This window comes from Telopea speciosissima, chromosome 8, assembly GCF_018873765.1.
Source record: "Telopea speciosissima isolate NSW1024214 ecotype Mountain lineage chromosome 8, Tspe_v1, whole genome shotgun sequence".
In the NCBI taxonomy this organism is placed as follows: domain Eukaryota; kingdom Viridiplantae; phylum Streptophyta; class Magnoliopsida; order Proteales; family Proteaceae; genus Telopea; species Telopea speciosissima.
This window is the reverse complement of record NC_057923.1, coordinates 51,716,390-51,733,325: the sequence shown is the minus strand read 5'-3', so window position 1 is coordinate 51,733,325 and position 16,936 is coordinate 51,716,390. Positions and strand designations below refer to the sequence as shown.

Below are 16,936 nucleotides of genomic sequence, written 5' to 3'. Positions count from 1 at the left end.
GAATTTCATTCCAATCGCAATCAGATATCTCTCTCAAGATATTCAACTTATTTTGGAAGTAGATTTTTTATTGGGCATCTCTTCCAATCATAGACAAGCATCATGAATCCAGTGTACCGATATATAGCCATACATCAACCATGATACACAAAATTAACACACAATATTTGACTACAACTCAAATCTAGAAACAAAAACGTATCATTATAGAGAATCTTGTTTCTCAAAAATCTGATAGTAATCCATACAAGATAAGAAAAGTGCACTTGTTCAAGATATACACAATATAAGTACTCACATTTGCATTTTAGAATTACATTACTAAAATACACAATGTGACAATTATGAACAGAATTCCCAGTACTATCACTAGTTGCAAACAATTTAAGGTCTAACCTTAGGACAATCAATTGCCCAAATTAAATCATTGTAGATTAATATTTATCTAAACTATTTGAATTGGGTTTGATGGATACATAGTCCATCTAGTATGCCATAAAAATAACCATTGTAACACTTTAATGCTTCATATACATTTATACTATCATATATAAACAATAGAATTGCATGTAAATCAGGCTTAGGCTCATGCAACTCGGCTTGACCTCTAGCTGATTTTTCTCAACCCTATTTTGGCCCATGGGTTGGAAATACAAGCCTAAGCTTGGGAAAAATTGGGTCCGCTAGAGTTTTCGGGACCAAGTTGCTCTCTTGATTTTAATTGCCTTTGTGTTTAAGGGTTTGTGGTTTGCTATAACGAAAACCACACTTAGCGCTTATTAATTTGAATCAATATACTTGATAGTTCGTTTTTCTCCCTTGAGGTTCCCTGTCCGGTCAGGTTCGTAGGTTTCTCTCATAGGGAGGGTAGAAATGCCGACTTCACTCTACCCGGACAGTGTGTTCGGGCAGGGGGTGAGGTCGTCATTTTCGAACCTCTATGAGAGGAACCTACGAACCTGACTAGGCAGGGAACCTGAGAGGAGTTAGATTCCCCAAATTTCTTGTGAAATGCTTTTTTTTTTTCAAGTCCCTCAGTAGAAAGCAAACTTTGGCATCCCTTCTCCCTTGGTTCTTAAAAATGCCCAAATCACTCTAGATGGCATAGGTACACTAATGTTTCTATTCCATTATGTAATTAGAATAATTTGATACATAATTAGGGATTAAACTAAGAAACAGGGGAATGGTGTCACAGACATCAATAGCCATTCTTTGTTTGGATTGAGGTTGGTGATATGGATTATGGATAATAAAGTGAAATACAAGGATTGAATGGAAAAATATAACAATAATTATTTAGTTTGCAGTTGGTCATCTCAATATATAATTAAGAAGTAGATAAAGAATTAAAAAAAAAATTAATTCCTACATGAATATGGATAGGAATACTATATGTTGATGGAGAGATGCATTTCATGACTTTATGATACGTTTTCACTGGAGTTACATGCCACCAAAGTACCAAAATTATCTTGGAACATAGTTAGGTCCATTGTTGGAAAAAGCAGATTTTTTTATTTGACTCATCCTCAACCTTGTGACTCAGATGAGTCAAACTTGATCAGAGTGAGTCACGTTTTTCCCTCTTTTGGTTCTATACTTCTCTTCTAATTCCCTAAAAATGTAGTGTGGTGCAGTTCAGGGTTGAGAGCTCAACACGTGGAAGATGTTAAATCCAACAGTGCTGAGCTCGATTGACCTAGTTTATTTTTCTGCCCTTTCTTTGTTGATGGTTTGGAGCTTCGCTGCAACACCACTGGAGATGGTGCTGCATCAATGGTTGCTTTGTAGAAGACATGGTTTCGAGGCCTCCATGGAGAGGAGGAGATACCATGAGAGAGACCAACAGAGAAAGGGGTTAAAAATGAGAGACTTGGGTGATTGTTTTTTTTTAACTCGGTATTTTTACCGAGTCACTTGTGACTGAAATAAATTTAGACCGAATCTAGTCATTTTTTCTACAATGAACAAATTTACATGATTTTTTTTACCAGATTTTGCCATTTTTTAACTCGATTCAAATGACTTATCCAAGTCAAAGCCTAGTTTTCCAACAATGGTTAGGTCATCTAAATACACATTTTTTCTTAAGGTTAAGACTTAATACACTCTCTTTTACTTTTTTGTGGTCTAGCTCAACATGTAGTTTAGTTAATGATTAATATAACATAGCAGTACATTGTTAGGCCATCTCAATATGCAGTTAGGGAGTGGATTTAGAACTGAAAGATTTATTTAGTCAAGTAGGGGAAAATAATGTTATTAGGCTGTGTAGCATATGCTAGCACCTCCTTGTGTCTATCTCTCTCCTCCCTCCCATGAAATGACATATCTGCATCCCCTTATTGTGGGAGGAGAGAAACACTGGAAGGTGCTAGCATACGCACGTAATCGGACAGAGAACTTAACCCGGTCAAGTATATTTGCAAGGTATCCTAGTTAAGCATGTAAATCAGTCTAGTTCTGGGTAATCAGTCCAGGTCCTATTTGTTTTTGGTCCTAAGGGGTCCGAACCAGAATCAACCTATTTATCTCATCGATTCCAAACCTAAGATCTAGGACCGTTTATTAATGGGTGGGACGACTCGAATTTTAATTTTCACTTCATCTATTCTGCCTCTGTCTTCTACTATTAAGTCTCCTCAGTTCTCTTCTGTAGTTATCCAATTCTGCTCATTTGGAGGGCTTAAGTGGTTCACTAATTGTCGATTAGTTAAGAAGTATTTTGAAGATATTTAGAGTATTTAATTATAGGGAGAAAGAATGCTACTTGGGTGCATGCGGTGTGCTATCCCTACGCCTAGACACAAGGGCGCCCAAAATAACCGCCACACCTCTAGGATTTTCCACCTCTCCATGGGTGCGCCGACCATTTTCACGTGCCCCTATGTCTGGGTGTAGGGGCACCTTAGCATAGCATACTCACCCAAGTAGCGTTCTTTTTCCCTTAATTATATCAAGGTTTTGTAATTATGTGATGGACATAATTGGTCTGTGGTGTGAAAAAAGAATTGAAATGTACTAGATTTGACATTGTCGAATTGCATCTTCCTGAGGTCATAACTTCCTTCTCAACTTTATTTGTTGGAAAAGAGAACGTCACTCGGTCACACCAGACACACCGCTCCTACGCCTTGATACAAGGGTACACAAAATAACTACCACACCCCCTAGAACCCCGAAAATGACCACGGATACAAAGGTGGCGTGTCTGGCACGACCAGGTGGCATTCTTTCTCCGTTATTTGTTTTACTAGGTTATTCCACTTAAATTTGAATTTGAACCGCATAAGAATTGAGTGAAACCGAATAAAATCGTTATTTGGTTTCAATTTGTACATTTTATATACTGAACCAAATAAAAAATCAAAACCGAACTGATTGACACCCTTAGAGTGCGTTTGGTAACGTTCAGAACAGCGTTCTGAACAATTCTTTTGTTCAAAAAGAACAAAAAAATATGAAAAAGTGTTTGGCTTTACGGTTCATTTTTTCGTTCTTTTAGAACGAACCGGAGGTTTTCATCACCTAAAGAACAAAGAACGACAATTACATCGCGATAACGTGAAATCCCGTGTTTTCGAGAAAAGAATTCAACAGCCTCCTTGGGGAAGAGAAGGGAATAGAAGGAACAGAGGAAGAGAAGTACCTGCAACTACGGCCAAGGTAACCATGATCTCATCTCTCTCTCGCTCTCTATCCCTCGCTCTCTCTCTCGCTTCCTCTCTCTGTCTCTCTCTCTCCCTCTCTCAATCTCTCTGTCTGGCTCTCTTTGTCTCGCTTTCTCCCTCTCACTCTCTCTGTCTCGCTCTCTCTCTCTCTCTCTCTCTCTCTCTCTCTCTCTCTCTCTCTCTCTCTCTCTCTCTCTCTCTCTGTGTCTAGGTCGTCCCTGTTGTGCGAAAATCAGCGGTTGATGGGGGGTTTTTGTGTGTCATTGTGTCTCAGGAATTGGATCACCAACCCTATACTTGGAAGGATTCAGCCGAAAAGGTATAGGATTTTAGGAATTTTTTTGGTGTGATTTTGGAATTTTGTATGATCTGTAATTTTAGGGATTTTTTTGGTATGATTTGAGATTATGGAATATGAATTTTGAAGCCGTGCGCTTGTCTGTCATGTGAATTTAGGAGGAGATCGCACCGAAGTGTCGTTGATTATTATGAGAATCAAACATTATCTCCTATTGCACGATTCAGATGATTCTTAACCAACCACTTTACTGTCCACACGTCTTTCTTCTTACACGTATTCCCATCTTCCTTCCTTCCTTCTTTTCTCTCTTCTCAGTCTTTCTCTGCTTCTTTATTTCTTCACATCTTCGGAGTTATTTTTTTTTGTTCCCTCTTTCCATTCTTTTGGGTTTTCTCAGCCTTATATGAATCTTTTGAGACTCAACCAGTTCATAGCTCAAAGAGTTGTCAAAACCCACTTCTCTGTCTGTTCTGCTTTACTCGAAGTCTCTTTTTTCCCCTTTCTGCAGAGTTTCTGGGAACCTCAATGTGATGTGTGTGAGAAGGCACCGACAACTTTGACATTGAAGTTCATGAAGCAAACAAGCTTGCAAGCGAACATCGAGGCTTCTTCTTCATGCCTCTCCAACAAGCTCCTAAATGTGATAACGCCAAGTAAATATTGCTTTACCTCCATATTTTTATTTTCTCTAATTTTCCTCACCATTTTTTTTGTTTCCATGTATTGTTTGATTTGGTTAATTTGATATTTTTTTCTCCCTTCTTTTGGTTAACTTGCTTTGGGTATTGAAGTGAATATTCTGAAGATGGTGTTAGGCAACTAGGAACTACTTTCTAATCGTTTGAAGTGTTTTTTATACCACTTTTATTCACTAAATGATAGAGATCAGAATGCTTCAAGGTACTCTGTATCGAGCTGTAAGGCAGAAAATGACAACTTTAGTAGTTCATTAGCTTAGGATCTATAGAGTTTCTGATAGATGGAGATGTTGGTTGTATTTACATTATTCTGTGAGTAGTTTATGATGTAATTGGTATTAAAAAAAAAAAAAGGAAGGGGGAAAAAGAGAGAGAGAGAGAGGGAAGAATGAATCAGGATTAGATATCAGAACTATATATGATAAAAGGAATAACAAATAATGAGCCAATGAAGCACAGTTTGCTATGTTATTTAAGCTTCCATAATCTAGAGCAGAAGATAAAAGACAAAAGAGGGGGGAGTCTTGTTAGAACTGAAAATTGTGGGTCATCCATGAGTCCATTTATGGGCCCAAAAAGGGCTGGACATTCAATGGAGCCTGTTAAAGATACATACATGGGAGGGTAGTCTTAGCTAAGTAATTTGGGATTTAATTGTTATATTGTTTCTCTTTCCTATTATAGTTATATTTCAGTTTCCTATTGTAATTAGGTTCTAGGCTTAGCTAGGTAAGAGGTGTTAGAGTCCTATTTCCTTTGTAACTCTTATTTGGCTTTCTAAATATAAAAACATGAAGGCTGGTATGATATACACACCATCTATCATCCAACTCTCTTCCCATCTTCTCTTCTCAGTGATTGTACAACTCAGATAGATAAACAAGATTGAAATTCAAGCAAGAACTATTGGAAACAAACGATCGTATGGACAGTTTTCTTGTGTCTATATGCAGGAGCTAAAGCAGGCCAACGGATTTGAACCTGAATGTAGGAAATAATATTCTGACCTATAGAATCAATGAGAGGAACAGTGCACTAAAGGGGGTTGCAGAAATCAATTCTAGTTGCAGGAAACAATAAAAGGAAATTTGTAGGTGGGATGGGCTTCGTTTGGTTACTGGGTATGACAGGGGAGAATGGTTCAAACTTGAACTTTTGATTTCTAATCTGGGTACCCTAGGGGGGACTATCATATGATTGCCCTTTAAATTATAAGTTGATATATTCAACTTTCATATCCATACCTTTTATTCCTTTACTTTTTCCACTCACATAGGAGAAAGGGGATTGGGGAAGACAAAGAAATTACTGAGAAGGGAAGCAATGAATGGCAGGTAAGAGCAGGGCCCATCTATGTTATCGCTTAGGACCAATTTCAAAAGGTTCTGGCATTGGCACCACAATTTTTCTGTTTGTACTAATTGCCTTTTCTTTGAAAAACAAAAAATTTCTTTACTTCTCATGTCCAAAATAGCCAAGTGCTTCAGTTAGTTAAGATCATTCAGTCTATGGAATCTCCTAGCTTTCTAGAATCCAAAAGAATGGAGAATATAATTTGGTTTAATCTGTTGTGTTAATTCATTGACAACTTGATGGGCCTTTAGCTCAAATTGGTAGAGCACTTGGAACATGAGCATGTTCCAAGAGGATGATGGTTCGAGTCCACCAAGGCTCTCTTTATTCAACTGTTCATAGCATAGTTAGTTATGCCACTAATCCACTCAAGAACCTAATTTTAATGGCATCTTTGAAATTTGGCATCTTTTTATACTTACTTTGGTTATGTTAATGAGATATTTTAATTTTATGCTAAGGTTGGTAAGAGAAAAGGATTTTACAAGTCTTTTTTTGGTATAATTGACAAAGAAATGACATTATTATAATTAATATCAAATAGAAAAGAACAGATTTTACCAAACACCATTTTCGTTCTGAACAGCGTTATTGAGAACGTTACCAAACGATCATTTTCGGTCTCAGAACGCCGTTCTAGACTAAGAACGCAAAAGAACGTTTTTAATCAAGAACGGACATTCTTTGTTCAGACCGTTACCAAACGCAGCCTTAGACTGCACGACCAACACCCACATCCGGTCCAATGACCGGGCCGGACTGGATCCTAAACTGTTTATTGAAAGTCCAAGAAGATAATTGAATAACAGTTATAGTGGTCCACGAAAACCATGAAACTCCACTGGATGACAACGACAGACTGTCCTCACTCGTGATTGGTGATTACCCCAGAAAGAAGAAAACAAACAAAAAGTCTCACTCCTTGTGGGAAACCCTGGACTGTGGGCCCACAGCATATAAAGACATGTATCCAACATATTCTACATCGACGGCCAAAAAGATGACATAAAGACTTGATTTGGGAAGTCCTCGACTGCAACTACGACAACACTCGAAGTCTCGAACACTCATACATAATATACACATAAATCTCCGGTCTCACCCTCGCCCGAATCGAATCGTCTCTTCCTTTCCGAAGAAACACTTTCCATGGCTTCGTGTCTAACCGACGCTACACGGGAGCTATTGTGCCGAGACAGCCGTGCAGCGACTCATCTCAAGCTTATCTCAATCCTCGTAATCTTCGTGACTAGCATCATCGGCATCTCTTCGCCGGTTCTTCTCGCTCGTCTCTTCCAAGGAAAACCTGTCTACGATAAGGCACTTCTAGTGATCAAATGCTTCGCCGCCGGTGTAATCCTCTCCACCTCGCTCGTCCACGTCTTACCCGACGCTTTCGATGCCCTCTCCGATTGCAAAGTAGCAACTCATCACCCATGGAAGGACTTCCCCTTCGCAGGTCTCGTCACTTTGATCGGAGCCCTATTAGCGCTGCTCGTCGATGTTTCGGCGACTTCTCACGTCCATGGCAACAAACAGAGTAATTACACGCCGATTGGTACACAGGAAGTAGAGCTATCGATTGATTCTTCTTCTTTGGGGAAGAATTTGAAATCGAAATCGAAATCGAAATCGAGGGTGGAGCCCCAAATTGAGATTGGGGTAGTGGTACAGGCAAGTTGTCATATTGATGGTGAGAATTCGAATCGACAGACGCCGGAGGAAATTGCAAAACTGAAGCAGAGATTGGTGTCGCAGGTTTTGGAGATTGGGATTATATTTCACTCTGTGATTATTGGAGTTACTATGGGGATGTCTCAGAATCAATGCACCATTAGACCTCTTGTTGCTGCACTGGCGTTCCACCAGATCTTCGAAGGGATGGGCCTCGGCGGTTGCATTGCACAGGTATCTATCTCCCTTCTTTGTTCTTCGTTTCAGTTACTTTGATTTAGTGCTTCGATAGTGTAGTCTTCTTTCACTGTTCTTTCAGTTTACTGAGTGTCTGGGTATCCGAGTTTAGGCTAATCCACTAATCCTTACCCTTAAACCCTAAGCAGGTTGCTCACACTGGATGGCCCTGTGTTAATAATTAACGATAGAGGAATAGGGTGTGCGGTAAACCAACGGGGGCTTACGGTACACCGGTTGTGTATCCAAAATTTTTTGTTTTTTTTATACGAGGTGTGCCCAACCTTTTTCAATATATCCTATCACTCAGTCAATCAAGTTGCCCTGGACTAAACTTTGCTGCTACAATAGTAGCAGGAATGTTCCTGCTTCAAAGCTGGCAGCCAAGGAAATGGGATCTTAAGGGGTATTTTAAAAAATGCTAAAATCTAGGAGGATATTCATGAATCCAAAAGGGAAGTGAATTATTCCATTTCCTTGGCTGCTAGCCTTGTAGCAGGAACATTCCTGCTATGGGTGTAGCAGCAAAATTTTTTCCAGTTGCTCCACTACACAACCTTATTTTTATATTAAAAAAAAAAAAAAAACTATAGAGCTTATACCTATATTCTTTTAATTTAATATAAGTTCTCCTTATCCCCTTCAATTTGCTACCATTTTTATCCTCTGCAGTTACTGCACGGTGTAGTACTGCATCGTGCGGCGGTTGCAGAGGCCATGTGCACCATGTGGGGCCCACTGTGCCACATGGCTTCTATAGCCGCTGCATGATGCAGTATTGCACCGTGCAGTTACAGGAGAGGATAACGATTGCCTCCCCCCCAATTCCTCCAATTCCTCACTTGGGGGTGGAAATGACCACCTTACCCCCCTGCCCAAAAACACTACCCAAGGTGAGGTCCACTCCCCCTATTAGAGGAATTGGAGGAGCCCGCGAATTGGAGGTGATAATTTTTCATAAGCTAGCTGTATGCACCAGACACAGGGCTGTCTGGCAATATGCCCAGCCTTTTCCCTTATTTTTTTAAAAGGAAAAAATATCCCTATTGGAGGGTACAAAATGACAGCCCCACCCATTGTAAAATATGAAAAACCCATGCTCATGTGTGCCTCTCACTGGTCCCACTTTGGTGCAGTGGCCACGTGACTAGACAGCATTCTTCTTCATTTTAAAAATTGATTAAAAAACTCTTAACCAAAAGCCTAAACTTGAGTGCTAAAGAAACGAAAATAGTTATTAGGGCAAATTTCACGAACACCCCCTATAACTATTCGAAAAGGCAAGTACACCCTAAATTTTGTCAAAATGGCACAGACTACCCTTATTTTATATTTTTATTTCAACTTAGTCCACTCCGTTAGGTCTGTGCAGTTAAGTGGCTGTTAACTCTTTTATAATGACAAAATTACCCTTACCATAGGGTGAACTTCCTATTATACCCTTAAGGTTAAATCCCCAATATCCCAAATACAAACCAGCAACACCGGTGGTCGGAGCAGACTTTCTCGCAGCGTTCACAGAGATCAAAGAAAATTTCCAGATTATATCATGCTTTTAAGTTTATTACGGGCAAAACTACTCATTTAAATTTTTTTTGGCAAAACCCTTATCGAAGGTGGAAGAAAAAACCACTAAAGAAACAGAGTGAATCCAATGGAAAAGATTCATTAATCGGTCTCATAGGGCGCAACCACACACCACTGTGAGGAAAATCCCAAGCTTAAAAATATCCAACTCCAAGTTATCTGGAACTCAAAAAATGTTCACGGGTTTTGAGTTAGAATCATTGTAACGGAGGAACCCACCAACACATCACAATGACATTAAAAAGGGGGGAAAAAAATGAAAAAAGTAGTAGTGATGTAGCTTTATCTTTCTTAGCTTCTCCAGAGCCCAAAGAAATCTGAAAAATTCCAACTTTTTCCCTTCATTTCATTGTTTTCTTCCTCTCCTCTCTTTTCCAACTCAAATCCATCGTCGACTTGCAACCCGAATCCCTCTCTGCAACTCAAAGACCTGTTCCATCGTCGTTCTGCAACCCAAAATTGTTTGGTTTTCAGACATAAAACCTAAAATGGTTAGATTCAAAATCGATTTGAATTGAAACCTTAACAAATCCCAGTCTTCTTCCTTCGACGCTCTGAACCATCGCAACCGCTCCAAAATCCCCAGTCCTATTCACCGTCGGGCTCTCACCATTTTAAATCTCCAGTCCTATTCACCGTTGCAGAGAAGAAGGGAGCGATGGAGTCTGAAGCACCGTGAAATCAACCGTGGATTCCACCGAAAGAATTGAACTCGGAAGAAAAATAGTCTTTTAAGCTCTAATCGATCTTCTCAACAATCAACGTTGGAGTAATAATTGTAGAAATCTGAAATCAGTGGCGGTCGGAGAGACAGTGGTGGCCGGTGATGAGGAAGTTTGATTTGGGAAGGTGATGGAATCTTAGTAATTTTTATTTAAATTACTAAGAGGGTAAAATTATCATTTTATCTTTAGGGGTAACCTTGCTTAATGTCAGGGGGAAGGTTGCCATTTTGACCAAATTTAGGATGTACTTGCCATTTCGAATGGTTACAGGGGGTGTTCGTGAAATTTGCCCTAGTTATTATATACTGATGTGGACAAAATGTCCTCGAATTTTTTGTCTTCCTATCTATCATGCCCAATGGGACTTTGACTACATTAGTCCCATTGGCTACATAAGAGGGGAAGGGAAAGAAGTGCTTTAAAGGCATAAGATGAAGACAAGAGAGTCAAATTCATGACCTGGTGGGAGCCTGCACTCTTCTAAACTCATCTAACAATACATTGATTAACCGAGCAAAGAATCGCCTTCTGTCTTAAATTTTTTCTTTTCCCTATAAATGGAAGATAGTAGGACCATGAAAATAAGCTTAACTTGGAGGGACTGTTTAATAGAGATTTTTGCCCAACAGGATGGGAATGGGAGAAATTTATACTTTTATTTAGAGATGTAAATGGATATTCGAAAATCCATATTCGATCCGTGTTCGTATCCGTTTAGGAGAATTCAAATCCCTTCAAAACTAATCGGATACGAATATGATAATCCCCCTATCCGACCGATTATTATCCGATTCGTTTAGCAATCCGATGGTAATAAAATATCTGAAATATATCTCTGTGTCTGTTTATCCTTTTAAGTTACCTTATTGGATTTTGTTATCTTATTTTATAATTTTATAAGTCATGATAACATGATTCTTTTTCTATATTTTGTATTGGTTTATATATATTGTTTTCTGCAATGTGATATATGGAATCTCATATCTATGTGAGAAAATAAAAAACTAAGAAGAGTAGAAGAAAGGGTAGTTGTTGAACTCTCAAGTCTCAATCATAACCCTCAGCATAAAAACGTTAAAGATATCAACAGATAGTCGAAAATTCGTATTCAATCCACATTCATATCCATTTATGAGAATCCGTATTCAAAAAATCAATATCCAGAAACTATCCGAATCCGTCTGAAAACCGATAGGATATTATCTGAATCCGTCCGAATATAAACGGATACGAATATTATAATGCCACTATCTGATAGAATTCGATCCATTTACATCCCTACTTTTATTAATATAGGCAAAACTTTTTATGCCAAATGGGAAGGGAAAGGAGAAAACCAGTACTTTCATTGATACGGGTAAAACTTTTAAAGTTGCCCAAACAGTTGTCACAAGGTAGATCCGATGGACCCAAATTTTGTGGGATAACTAGACTCCAAAGTCCTCCTTGCTCACATATAAAAATTGGGAAAAGGAACATTAATTGGTCGTTGGGCACGACATGTACTTGCGCCTAGACAGAGCCCAACGCATCTCCTAGAAAGGCGGAAAGAATCAGGGGTGTGCCAGTCATTTCACACTAGGCTGTGTCTGGCACAGGTACATACTGAAGCATAGCACCGGTTATCGTTCTTTCTCGCAATAAAATTTCGGTTCAAATAGAGTTTGTCAAGTGGAAAAATAGAGTTTTGAAAATTCAAGAATATTAGAGAATACACAGTAGTAGTTTGAGTGATAAGGCATGCATGACATATATGGGGATGCACTCCAATGCACGGGAGGGTATTTGACTAAATTATATTATGAGATTTGACACATGGCTAATCCAGAACATATTTTATTTATCTAGTGCTCAGAATTGCTTCATCATCACAATGATGATAATGAGCCGCGAAAAATGAGTTTGCCACATGGTAGGTCAGATGGAACTGAAATTTAGTGGATAAGTAAGATACCAAGAGATTTTCAGCAGAAGATGAGCTTACCACAAGATCACAGGGAAAAGGACCAAGAACCAGAATTTGAGAGAATTTAATAACCTGAACAAAACCAGTCTGTTGACCTGAAACTTTTGAACTGTAGATTATGTTTAATTGGTAGAGAGATCATGCAAAATCTGATTCAAAGTTAGATGGATTATAAATTATAACAAAAACCTTCTTCAACTAGGACACCCAAAAAGTGCAGAATTGATAGCAAGTTGTGAGAATTCAAATAGGAAATCGATTAGGGATTTGAGTTGAAGATTTAGCAGTAAAAGGGTATTCAAAACATCAAGTGAAATAGGTTTTGAAAATAAATAAGAAGTTGAGTTGAACTAGGAAAACCAGATCTTTTACTATTAACTTGGAGTTCAGAACAAAAATTGAAACTAGAAAACTAGAAAGGCAAATCGAAATCAGAATATTGCAGAATTTTAACCAATAATCAGGCTTTAAGATATTAACCAATTATCAATTTGAAACAAGCCAGAAGAATAAAACCACAAGAGAAGAATTGAGATATTCTAATCTGAATCCAGTAGAATGATAAAAAGAGAGATGAGTTAAAGACAGAACAGCAAACTAGATTGGGAATCCAATCAATTTGTAGGCTTGGAATCCACGAGTATGGTGTGAAACCACAGAACCAGAACTAAATTCACAGCACTTGAAGAAAACTTCAATAAATATTACTCATAAATTCATGTCTGAGGTTATAGGCCACTACATCTTTATATAAAATTCATAGACTTGACTCTTTTAACAATCCTAAACTTCAGTAATATTACTCATAAATCCAAGGGTTTTCCCTCCTTTTGGACTGTATTTTGCAAAGCTTTGAAAATCATTCTTGTTTTTTTTTTTTTTTTTTTTTTTTTTTTTTTTTTTCTCTCTCATAAAATAGCTGGAACTTTCACTAGGAAGCCTTGAGACCATGAAATCTTAAGCCTTGAACTAAGAAATCTGAACTGAAACAATTAAACTGTTACATGCAAGGATAACTGAAAGTGAAAATAATAAAGAGAGAGATAATAGGGAGAGGGAGAGGGAGAGAGAACAAAGGATAGGGTTCTGGCTCTATCGACAAAGCCGGACGTCTGGCTTGGATGAGGAAGGTTACCTCATCTCATTCAAGAGAAATTTTACGTATTCAAAGTATCCCCTCATATCGACTCCTATTAAATTAAGGATGTAAATGGATAACCGAAAATTCAAATCCGATCTGCTTCCGTATCCGTTTAGGTGCATCTGTATTCGTTTAGAGATATCCAAAAAAAATCCGAATACTCAGATAAAAATTCATCCAAAAAAAAAATCCGAATACTTAATAATAAAAAATTAAGTAAATAATCTTGAGGGTTTTTGAAGATTCGACAGTGTCTAAAATATGAGGAAAAGAGAATCATGATCTAAGAGATATGGATCGAATATGAATTATATTTGCTAGAACGAGGAAGGTCCGGATTACACAAGACAGAGATGTAAATGGATGGTTGAAAATCCAAATCCGATCCGCATCCGAATCCATCTTAATCCGTGTAGAGGAATACCCCGATCCGTATCCGAGACATTTACATCCCTATATTAAATAAGATGACAATTAGTTATAAAATAGTTTCACCCTCTCCACGACTCCATCCCACTTCTACTTCTATATACTGTCATGAACTTGGTGACTAGAGATGGAAACCCTTTTTTCGAATATAGCTACCAAAGTACCAGGAATATAGAAAATAGAGAATGAGAGAGTAATTATTGTTGGAGTTGCAGAGGGATCATGGGAGAGAGGGTTTGAGATAGATCTATTAAAGGAGAAGAAGAAATTATACTTTACTCCTCAATTTAGAACAACTCTGGAAGGTAAAAAAATGCCTGATATGGAATATCATAAATACTTTGTGACATTTGAATGCCATCCTATATTTCACTGATCTTATCCCCTTTTCACTATTTTCAGTATTAACTTTCCTATATCTCACTTTCTTCATTTCTAACATTTTCTAGTGTTAACAACAATGACTATTTCAACAATTGCAGGCAGGTTTTGGTGTAGGTACAACTTCCTATATGTGCTTCCTATTTTCAGTGACAACTCCAATGGGGATAATCCTGGGAATGATAGTATTCTCTGTAACAGGTTACAGTGATGATAACCCCAAAGCCTTAATCCTAGAAGGTTTACTGGGTTCCCTTTCTTCAGGTATTTTGATATACATGGCTCTTGTTGATCTTATAGCAGCTGATTTCTTCCATAACAAGATGATGAGTTCTGAAACATGGCTGACAAAGACTTGTTACATTGCCCTAGTTCTAGGTTCTGCTTCCATGTCTATCCTAGCTCTTTGGGCTTAGTACTTGTGAACAATCTTTCTTTACATTTATGTAGCAAATGATAGAAATATTGTAGATCAGCTTATAAATGAAGTTAAAAAGGAAATTTTGATTACTCCAAAGCTTATACCATCTCTGTTTTGTTTTGAAAGAAAAAAACCCAAAGCAGAGTCACTGACAATCTCAATTGCAACACACACCCATCAGTAACATTAGAAGAGAACGAGCATTAGAAGATGGCCATTAACACAGCTTCGCCCAGAACATGTCCTTCAATGTCTTCCAACAGCTTATCCTTTGTCACCTGTTACCAATTCACACAAATCACAAGTTAAAAATGATCACAACCATCAGATCTAAAAGAAACACCAAATCTATTATATTACCTTGTTACCGAGATGCAGCATACCATCCAAAGCAAAAAGTTTGAACTCAAAGCGGTGGCCATGAGAAGGAAGTTTAGGGCCGCGCCACCCAGGGACTTTCTCATCATTGTGGCCTTCTTTGATGTTGGCATAGTCACCACCAACCTCTTCTTCCTTCCCTGAAAATCCTTCAGGGAAACCCTTCAGCGTTGGTGGTATATTCGCCACCACCCAGATGGTCCAAGGTACGATGGGCCCGTTCGGATCTGGAGCGTCGATGTCCTGAACTACCAGAGCCAAGCTCTTGGTACCTTCGGGGAGGTTGTACCATTCCAACGGTGGAGATAAGTTCTTCCGTGCTCCTTGTCCTTCTACTGTGTACTTGCGTGGTAGCTTGCCATCGTGGTCTATCGCAGGCGATACCAATCTGAATTCCTCATTCGCCATTAACGTAACACTTCTTGTAACTTTCTCGACAATTATCAAAGAAATGCACCAACCACAGACAAAAAATGGAGATGACTGTTCTTCTTATTCCATGTAAATCGTTTTATGGTTTGGAATTGAACAGTTTGGTAGGACAAGTGGCGATAGAAATTTCTGCGAAGTGGCATAACTGAGGCTTCGTTGTCCAATAGGGAGGACGTCTAGAGCTTACAAGTTATGTTGTTGTGACAAGTGGCGACAACTCTTAACTCACTCACTCTCTCTCTCTCTCTCTACACAGCCATATTACTAATAGTGCAAGTTTTTATCTGTTGCCTGCGAACCATTTTTAGTAAGCTCTGTAAAATGTTTTAAAAATTATTTAAAATAAAAAATATGAAAATTAGCCAATTAGGCACGTCTCATCCTTTTAAAAGAATAATTAATAACAAAGTATTTAGTTATAAAGTATTCTTTTATTTGGAAAAAAGAAGGCTGCCAAGTTGCATAGTGCCCCATAGGATGGGCAAAATGACTGTCTTAGTTCTTATGAAATGAAAAACCTCACTTCTTGTTGGATGTTCCCCTGCGCAATCTCATTGGTCCCCACTAAGGTGTCAAGTGTTTGTTCGGGTCGATTTCGATCAAGTTGAATCAGTTTTGGCGTGGGAATGGTGAATCTGAAATTAAATCAATAAGGAAAGTTCAATTTCAGTTTTGGGTTTGTATCTGTTTCTTGTATTGTTATTGGGTAGGTTTTGATTTCGTCCTACTTTGGGTTTGGTTTAACATATATATTTATACAAAATTATGTAACAGATATGGTTTTTTAATAAGTTTTGGATTGTTATCGATTTCTTATCGGGGGTATATTGGTTTGGTTTTTTCGATCTAGGTTTTAAGAAGATTTTTGGGTTCAGTGTTAGATTCTTTCTGTTTCTGGTGTGGTTCGGTTTTGAGGTCATAATACCCCAATCCAAAGCCGGACAAATAAGGCCTCGGTTCGATCCTAGCCATTTTGGTTCTACTTTGGTCGGTTTATCCAATTCGGTCTCAATTTTGACACCCCGGTCCCCCACACTGGTGCAAGGGCCATGCAACCTGGCCACAATCTCCCTCCCTTTTTATTTTATTATTTTATAATTGGGAGTGTCTAAATGACACATCTATGTGTTATTTAGAACTTGACACCTTCTTTTAATTGCCTCTTTGTCTTATTCCTAAAAATTCTTAGTTAGGGGTATAAATATATAAAAGGTATAAAAAAAGTAAAGTTACAAATTATTTGACATCTTGAGAGGTGTCAATAAGAAAATCTTTCTATAAATTTAAATTAAACAGATAGAATTTATCAATCATACAAGAGAAATTTATTGTTACTATTTTAGGGAGAGGGTTAGGCACGCTGCCCACTCTAGGTGAGCATAATGAGAGGGTGGCATTGGAGGGACAGGGTAGTCATTTCCCATGGGGAGGGGAGACAGATAGACACAGGATGGGCATCCTCTTGACATGCCCAGTTAATATATATTCCTCTTAAAGGTGGGATCCACATGTACACTTAAAGGGGTTAGGGTGGGGGGA

At 38.3% G+C, this 16,936-nt stretch overlaps 2 protein-coding genes across 2 annotated transcripts; one reads left to right on the top strand and one right to left on the bottom strand.

Moving 5' to 3' along the window:
- Nucleotides 1-3,834: 3,834 nt before the first annotated feature.
- Nucleotides 3,835-14,602, top strand: LOC122670496 (zinc transporter 6, chloroplastic-like). The gene is made up of 3 exons (XM_043867398.1): nucleotides 3,835-3,879; nucleotides 7,165-7,934; nucleotides 14,268-14,602. Exons 2-3 carry the CDS (start codon nucleotides 7,176-7,178, stop codon nucleotides 14,580-14,582), a joined length of 1,074 nt encoding a protein of 357 aa, XP_043723333.1. The 5' UTR covers nucleotides 3,835-3,879; nucleotides 7,165-7,175; the 3' UTR covers nucleotides 14,583-14,602.
- Nucleotides 14,603-14,775: 173 nt separating this feature from the next.
- LOC122672630 (UPF0098 protein CPn_0877/CP_0992/CPj0877/CpB0906) lies at nucleotides 14,776-15,382 on the bottom strand. The gene is made up of 2 exons (XM_043870088.1): nucleotides 14,948-15,382; nucleotides 14,776-14,865 (listed from the first exon to the last, which is right to left on the bottom strand). Exons 1-2 carry the CDS (start codon nucleotides 15,371-15,373, stop codon nucleotides 14,791-14,793), a joined length of 501 nt encoding a protein of 166 aa, XP_043726023.1. The 5' UTR covers nucleotides 15,374-15,382; the 3' UTR covers nucleotides 14,776-14,790.
- Between the last annotated feature and the right edge of the window lie 1,554 nt (nucleotides 15,383-16,936).